Source organism: Rhinolophus ferrumequinum, chromosome 18 (assembly GCF_004115265.2).
Source record: "Rhinolophus ferrumequinum isolate MPI-CBG mRhiFer1 chromosome 18, mRhiFer1_v1.p, whole genome shotgun sequence".
In the NCBI taxonomy this organism is placed as follows: Eukaryota; Metazoa; Chordata; class Mammalia; order Chiroptera; family Rhinolophidae; genus Rhinolophus; species Rhinolophus ferrumequinum.
Genome location: NC_046301.1, coordinates 40,043,655 through 40,051,563, shown reverse-complemented (window position 1 = coordinate 40,051,563; position 7,909 = coordinate 40,043,655). Strand labels below are relative to the sequence as shown.

Below are 7,909 nucleotides of genomic sequence, written 5' to 3'. Positions count from 1 at the left end.
AGCAAACCCACACAGGAAGGGGGGGGGCTGACCCCACCTGCCACAAGGTAGGTGACACCCATATATAAACAGGACGTGCATAGGGGGATTGGAGCCTTTTTATTGCTCTTGGAGCCCCCTGCTCTTGGAGGTTGCTTTCTGTCACCGCAGGGTCCTGGGGCCAGAGGCCCAGCAGTAGCAGTGGTGGCAGCTGGTTTAGTTGGTAGATGGCCTAAAGAGGAAGAAGAGTGATGAGAAGGGCGAGTGTGGGGTCTTCAGACCCCGAGGGAACCCCAAGACCTGCCCACCTCCACACACACACAACTGGGGTCTCAGGGTGAGGCACGGCAAGGACACACGTGGAGCCAGACCTGTGTTGACTAGCCTGGCCCGGCCACGAATGGCAGTGGCACCTCAAGATGAAAAGGACAATAAATGACCTGTACCCCAGAAGACTTGGTGGCTATTCAACTGGTGTGGGCCCCAGTCAGCCCGAGCGTCAGCTGTGACACGGTAATGGGATAGGGGAGCGGTCTTACTTGGCCCACTCGACGTTGAGGATGAGGTGGTCGTAACCAAAGCCGGACACCCCAGCAATGGCGCGTGCGGCGTCCTCACGGCGGTGGAAGCTGATGAAGGCAAAGCCCTGGGGGTGGGGAAGGAGAAGGGTGTTTAGGGCACAGCTGGACAGGTGACCCCTCACCCCCTCATGGCCACCAGCCCACCTTGGACTGGCCGGTGGTCTTGTCTTTCGCCAGGTAGATGCGGGAGATGGAGCCAAAGGGCCGGAAAAGCTCTTGCAGGTCAGTCTCACGTGTGTCCTCTGACAGGTTGGTGACACGGATGGTGGCATTGTCGTCCGCTGGGCAGGCAAGGAGAGAAAGCTCTGAGGGGCTGGCCTGCCTGGGCCCCACCCACGGGATAATCACTGGGTGCTGGGAGCTGCTTGCTTAGCAGCCTGGCGCCAGGGGGCCCTCACTGCCTCACCTCTGCGGTTGGGCTGCATGGACTCCCCACGGCGGCTGGCCCCGTCCCGCAGGCTTGGTGGCACGTACTTCCCTGTCTTGTTCTGAGCAGCCTGCACAGGCTCCAGCTCTGGAAACCAAAAGCACAGTCAGGGCAGGACTCACCCTGGCACAGCGGAGGGACAGACCCACCCACGATGCCAGCAGTTCCAGCCTGACATAGCCTGGGCACCAGCTGTCAAAGCCACAAGGATCTGGTTGGTCCCTCAGAGGCCTGGTGGCCATGATCACATAAAGCTCACACCTAGGAAGCCAGCAGCGCAGGAAGAGCAAAAGGCATGAGGGTTGATTGGGTCTGAAGTGCCTACAAGGCTGAGAGCTGAGGAATACTCAGCCTACTCTCACCACAGAGCAACATGGGGCAGGGAAAAGCCCCAGGGGACACACGGCAGGTGACAAGCACGCCGCACCCAAAAGTCAGATGTAGAGCTGTCTGGACTCAAACTTACCCTCAGCAAATCACGCTGAAGGACAAGGACCGCAGACAGTCAGCTGTGTGTCTGCTCGCAGGTGTGTGTGCACAGAAGCACACACGGGGCAGCCGCCGCACCATGGCAGACAGACACGGCACACTCACGTCAGACCATCTCCAGTCCGCAGCAAAATCACTGCAGGCATGTCTCACTCACGGGGTCGCCGTCTCCCCACTCCTCCCGGTGAGGTACACAGGCATGCACACAAGCAGGTCTCACAGCCCCCGACAAGGAGACAGGTGACATCACCAGCCGTCACAACACCCACCCGGCCGGTCTCTCACACACACACAAACACAGACTGTAGCCCACAGGCTTTGCGGAGCTGACACTGTGGTGTGGGAACAACAGCTACGATGGACAGCCCGTTCAGAGAGAGCAGGTGACAGACCAGGACTCTCCAGAAGGGCACACAGCCTCCCCCTCCACCATGGTCCCCATGCAGCACGGCCTGCCAGCCGCACCCCCAGCCCCCGGCACCTCCAGGCAGCTTCTCCTTCTCGCCAGTAGACAGGCCCAGCTGCTCGGCCAGCTCCTTCTGCATGGGCCCCAGCGTGTCCTTGTAAGGGCAGCGGGTGGTCCAGTGGTCGCCCTTGCAGATGCGGCAGGACACGATCTTCTGGCCCTTGAGCTTATTCATCGGGTCCTCCTCCTCTTGGCAGTTCAGATCCTGACAGGATGGACAAGGGCAGCTCAGAGGAGGGCTGCTGCACCCCTGCCACCAAGAGCCTGGCCAGCACCTTCCCGCCCTATTGCCTCATTTACCTCTTTGCTGGTGATGAAAGTCATGGACACATCATCGCTGACCGTGGTGGTGGCCACATTAGGCCCTGGTAGGTCAAACTCTGAGTTCCCAAACTTCTTCCAGTTCTGGGCTCAGGGCAGGGTGGGGACAGGTCAGGGCAAGAGCAGGTAGGACCACCGCCCCCTGGTACCCAGACCTGCAACAGCGCCCTTCAGGGTGACTGAGCCTTAAACCCCATTCTCCACCCTCTCCAAATGCCCCCTATAGCAGTGACGATGACAGTTCCTATTTCCTGAGTGAGTGCCAGGCTTCACGCCAGCTCCAGGAGGCAGGGGCAGTTCTCACCCCATATTCCAGATGAGAGAACAGAGGCTCAGGGAAACACCTGCACAGCCAACAGCTCCTGGGGGGGCTGTGCAGGTGGTGGCCCAGCTGCCACCAGGGAGTAATGCTCAGGAGTATGCAGGGGTCATCCAAACTTCGGGGGCCTTGGGCTAAACAACCTGGGCCTCAGCTTCCTCTCCTATAAAATGGGGATCACAAATGCTCCCCACCTCCCTGGGTTGCTATGGGGATCAAAATGAGAAAACACTTCCCACAGGGCATTTGGCATGGGGTCTGGCACACAGTGTGCAGATAACTGTGCCAAATGGATTTATTGCTACCACTTCCACTGCTATGACCACCTCAGGGGAACGTTTAGCTTTGTTCCTCCTGGTAGACAAGTCAAGAAGCATAAGAAGCTACCCAACCACTCCTGCAACTTGGACTGTTTGGGGCCTCAACAGAGTACAAACACTCCTCGCCTCAATTCTCCTCCAATAAAATCGGTTAAACTCTTAGACCTCACTTCTGAAAATAAAGGCACTGGGAAAAAGGATTCTTAATTCCTCTGAGTTAGCCCTGGGGTAAGCCCCCAAGACAAGGGAGCAGGGTCTCACCTTCCTCCTTGCAACAGCCTTTGAAGCCTTCCGGGTCTCAATTCTGAAGGTGCGGACAATCTGTGGATGGGAGAGGAGAGGAGAGGAGACATTTGGGCTTCCTGTCCTCAAGGCTCCTGGGCCCAAGGACCCGCCTGACACACCCCTGCTCCCAGCCTCACCTTGAACTTTTTGCCATCCTCATCTATCTTGTACTCAGTCACTGTCTTGATGTTTCCATTGATGACCTCCTTAGGAGACGGAAGTGGAGCTGGATGAAGGGAGAAGGGGAGAGGAACTGAGCCACGGGTAATGGGGTCCCCGCGGAAATGTGGCTGGGGAGAGAGGCAGCCCAGGCATGGAGTGGAGGTCATCACTCACCTCCTGGCAGTAGCTCAGGCTCTGGGCTGGTGTCGCCAGTGGCCAGAGGTATCCCCTTGAGGAGTTCGCTGGTGACACATTTGTCTGTGAGAGGGAGTGTGGGGAGGAGAAGTGAGGTGAAGGGGCGGGAGCTCCCAAGCTGAATGAAATACAGGGACCTTTAGGATGATGCCCACGCCAGGACCTGAAGAAGGTGGGACCGGGGGCAGAGGGCTGGCCAGGAAGTACCCAGGGACAGCTGTGCGGGGACACTGAGCTGGCTGTAGTGACCCAGAGCAATGGCAAGGATAGGGGGCCGCCTGGCATAAAGGCAGGGAGGGGCAGGCCATCAAAGCATCCGGGCGCTGGTACAAAGGCAGAAGGCAGGCTGTTACAACTTCCTCCTGAGTAGGGGAGCGGCTATGAGGGCTTGGGCTGTGAGGCCTGGGGAGGAAGAGGGACTGGCCAGTGAACATCTGGAATTGGCGACAGGCTGGCGCAGATAGGGATGGCGCGGGGCAGAGGCTGGCCGTGGGGGGCGATGCGGGGTCGGCCGGCGGTGCCAAGGTAGAGGGCTAGAGCAGGCGCAGTGACCGGACGACCTGGCGTACTCACCGTCCTCTCCTTCCTCCTCCACCTGGTCGGCCCAGCTGGGCTTCGAACTGCGGGGACAAGTTTGTGGGAGCAAAGGGGTGAGCCAGCGAGGCGAGGCTCCCGCGGCCTCCGCGTACCCAGGCCCCAGAAAACCCCCGAGGACCCTTAAGGCACCTTCCGCCCCCACACCCCACCTTCTGGCGACCCTCGACTCACTCAAAGTCTCCAGTCGGCATCGCAAAACCTCCACGCAGCCCAAGCCTGGGCCAAAGACAGGAAGTGAGGGAAAACTGAAACTTCCGTTGCCGCGGCCTAGAACAGCCCGGCCGCGGGGCCCACAGCGCCCCTTGCGGACGGAGGGGGAGGCGCCAGTTGTGTGAGCTGCTACGCGCTAGTACCCAAGTAGGAGCAGAAGCGTTATCTCAGGGCTTATCCCTTTACCTTTTTGTTTTTAATTGTTAATTATACCTCAGTAAAAAAATAATAAAGTAAAATAATTAATAATAACAATTATGCCAACTCATTAAGCGCTTGCTGTGTGCTAGGCACTGTGAGGAGAAAATTATCATTTCCATTTTGCAGCTGAAAAAAGCAAGGCTGGTCTTCCTCGTCTCCAAAGCACTTCCTGATTCAGATGCTCAAGATGTCAAGTGGCGCCCTCAAGCACTCTCCTTTCTTTCCTTTGTAAATTCTTGGCTCTCTGATATAATCTTTAACACTTACTTGTTTATTGTACAGCTCTCCCTTTAAAGCATGCATTCTCAATGGGAGCGATATGGCTCCCAAGGGGACCAAAATTAATTCGGGTGGGGGGCAAAAATCCTTAAAAATTACAATGGCTTGTGGCCTTCCAAAACCAACCCTCTCAGACAAAATCTTATTACTAAGTATTTAATTTCTGTCATTAGGGAGAAATTAAATGCAATTAAATTGAAATTGATTGACTTACATTAAATTTAAAGACAATTCCATCCTTTTCCTTTACAAGGGTGATAATGAAAAAAGTTTCATTATGTGAAACACTGTTGTAGAATGTCAGCTGCAGAAAGCAGACATTTGCCTACTTTGTTCACCTGTGGGTCCCCAGCACCCACAGGGTGACTGCATGTAGTAAGTGCTCAATTAATGGGCATTTAGGGGGGCAGAGTGGGAATCAGATCATAAAGGACTTTTTAAACCAAACTGAAGAGTGTAGTCTCTTTATCCTGTAGGCAGTGGGTATGGGTGAGATCACTGACATGTTTTTTGTTTTTTAATTCTTATTGGGGAATATTGGGGAACAGTGTGTTTTTCAAGGACCCATCAGTCATTGTCCTTCAATCTAGTTGTGGAGGGCGCAGCTCAGCTCCACGTCCAGTTGCTGTTTTCAATCTTAGTTGCAAGGGGCACAGCCCACCATCCCATAGGGGAATTGAACCAGCAACCCTGTTGTTCAGAGCTTGCACTCGAACCAACTGAGCCATCCAGCCACCCCAGAGATCACTGACATGTTTTGAGAGGTGACCCAGTATGACCAGATTTTTTTGTGAGAAAGATTATTTTGGAAGCCTATAGAGGGTAAAGTAGAAAAGAATGAATTAGCAAGAGACCAGGAAGGAGACTGGGAAAGTGAGTGAAAGAAAGAGGGTGGTCTGGAAATAAGGATGAAAATATAAAGTTTGTACGAAGGGCCAATAAACATTTGTGCACTTACTCAAATTTACTCCAAGAAATGCAAAATACAAACAACGTAGCAGATGGGCAAAACTTTAAAAATGTGATGTTACCCAAAGGTAGCAAAGATGTAGAGAAACAGAGGCTTGTACCTTTTGTTGGTATGTGAAATTATGCAAACTTTTTGGAGGGAAATTTGACATATACTAAAACTTGAAATGCACAGATGTATTTTCCTTTGAGCCACCTAGTAATTTGAACTGTGAGAAAAACTTGTAAATGTTTGCAAAGATGTGAAAATAAGATACCCGTGCAGGATTGTTCATGATAGCAAAAGTCAGAAACAATTATCTGTCCATTTGGTAGGGCTGGTTAAATAGATTAAAGTATGTTTTTTCCATTATCTATGGAATGCTATGCAGTCTTGAAAGAAGTAGATTCATTTGTGCTCATGTTTTAAAAAATCACGATAAGAGGAGGAAGCAAGATGTAAAGTGGCATATGCTATAGGAACCAATTTGTGTAAATCTTTAATTGTACATAGATATGTAGATATATGCAAACTATTTTCAGAAAAGAAATATCAAACTGTTGCTGAGGGATGCTCTGAGAAAGGCATCAGGGGAGAAAATCTTGTTTTTGGACTTTTCTGCTGTATTTAAAATTTTTTACCATGTGTATGCATATATTATCTTGATTTAAATATAAATATATACATAAATATAAAATTTATTTTATATACTTTATGTATTAATATGTAGTGTTTATGTAATATATGCGCGATGTAACATATAAATGTATTTTACTATGTTTTGTACATCCACTACCTTCCATACCCTCTCCTAGGACTAGCCTAGGAGAGGAAATATACATCCAAGTGCATTAAATTGTAAGGAAGTATCCAGCACAGTGTGGCTTAAAGGATTGAAAAACTGAAAACTATGCAACCATCATGAATAAAGAATTAGCTAAATGTTGCCTCATCCATACAAGCACCACCCCTGGAGAGACACTGTACTGCCCAGAGGACATTAGCCACTAAACATGGATGCTTCTGGGTGTTTCGATTTGGCCTCATCTTTACTTCCATTTTGGTATTTTTCTGCATGGAATACTTTTTCTTAAACATCTAGGATGTATCATTTTTATAAAAAGTCAAGTACTTCCCAAAGAAACGTAAAAGGAGGCCGGAGGAAGCATGGGGCAGTGGGGAGAAGACTGAATCCAAGGGTGGATGGGGGAAAGTCCCAGAGCCCCTCCTCAGTTTCTTCTTGGTGGCACCAACTTTCTTCCTACATCTGGCATCTCCAAAGGACAGCAGCCAGCACAGAGCAAACCCAGCTCTGCAATGTGCTTGAGGAGGGGAGCGAGAGCATGATATGCCGTCCTCTGGAAACTCTGCAGCAGCTTCAGGGGGGTTTGCTATAACTCACAATATGGATTCCACTTCTTGGTGTTCTCCATAAGAAATGGAAACATGTCCACAAAAAGCCATGCGTTAGAATATAGACACGGATTGTTCATAGCAGCTTTATTCACAATGGCCAAAAACCAGGAACAACTTCAATTGGTTCGCTAGAGCTTCCATGACAAAGTACCACAGACTGGGCAGCTTTAACAACAGAAATTTATTGGTCTGTCTACGGTATTGCCACACGCCCAGTCTGAGAACTGGGACTGGAATAGAGGTGGTGCTGATCAGTAGTTGTCTGACGCTGTCCACGTTTTCTATTATAATAGTAGTCACAGATGGCTACATGTGAGTGTAGATAAAGCCTACAAGCACATTACACATGTGCACAATAATGGTCACCGGGGCAATGACAGGGTATTAGAGAAGCTTCCTTGTGACACTGAAAGGAGAAACAAACGCTGACCATTTTGTTTGTTGTGGAATTCACTGTACTTTTTCTACAGCTGGCCTTTTTCTAAAAACTCCAAACATGCTTGAGGGAGAAAAGCAGGTTGCAGATAGATATGTGCAGTAGAATAACATTTATCTTTTTCAAAGACACGGAGAATACTAAGTGTACGGACATGCAGATGTGGTAAGTGCCAAAAACCATGGACAGGAAGGAGACATAGCCACACTCTCATAGTGGCTGCGTCTGGGGGAAAAGTAGGCAGGGATCTGGGAAGTGCACAAGTGTTTCAGATGTG

General features: G+C 50.9%; 1 protein-coding gene across 1 annotated transcript; it reads right to left on the bottom strand.

Moving 5' to 3' along the window:
• Positions 1-80: 80 nt before the first annotated feature.
• EIF3G (eukaryotic translation initiation factor 3 subunit G) lies at positions 81-4,416 on the bottom strand. Its single transcript, XM_033133983.1, has 11 exons — positions 4,313-4,416; positions 4,118-4,164; positions 3,524-3,607; positions 3,325-3,413; positions 3,164-3,223; positions 2,243-2,347; positions 1,958-2,147; positions 967-1,074; positions 705-841; positions 519-625; positions 81-211 (listed from the first exon to the last, which is right to left on the bottom strand). Exons 1-11 carry the CDS (start codon positions 4,330-4,332, stop codon positions 196-198), a joined length of 963 nt encoding a protein of 320 aa, XP_032989874.1. The 5' UTR covers positions 4,333-4,416; the 3' UTR covers positions 81-195.
• Between the last annotated feature and the right edge of the window lie 3,493 nt (positions 4,417-7,909).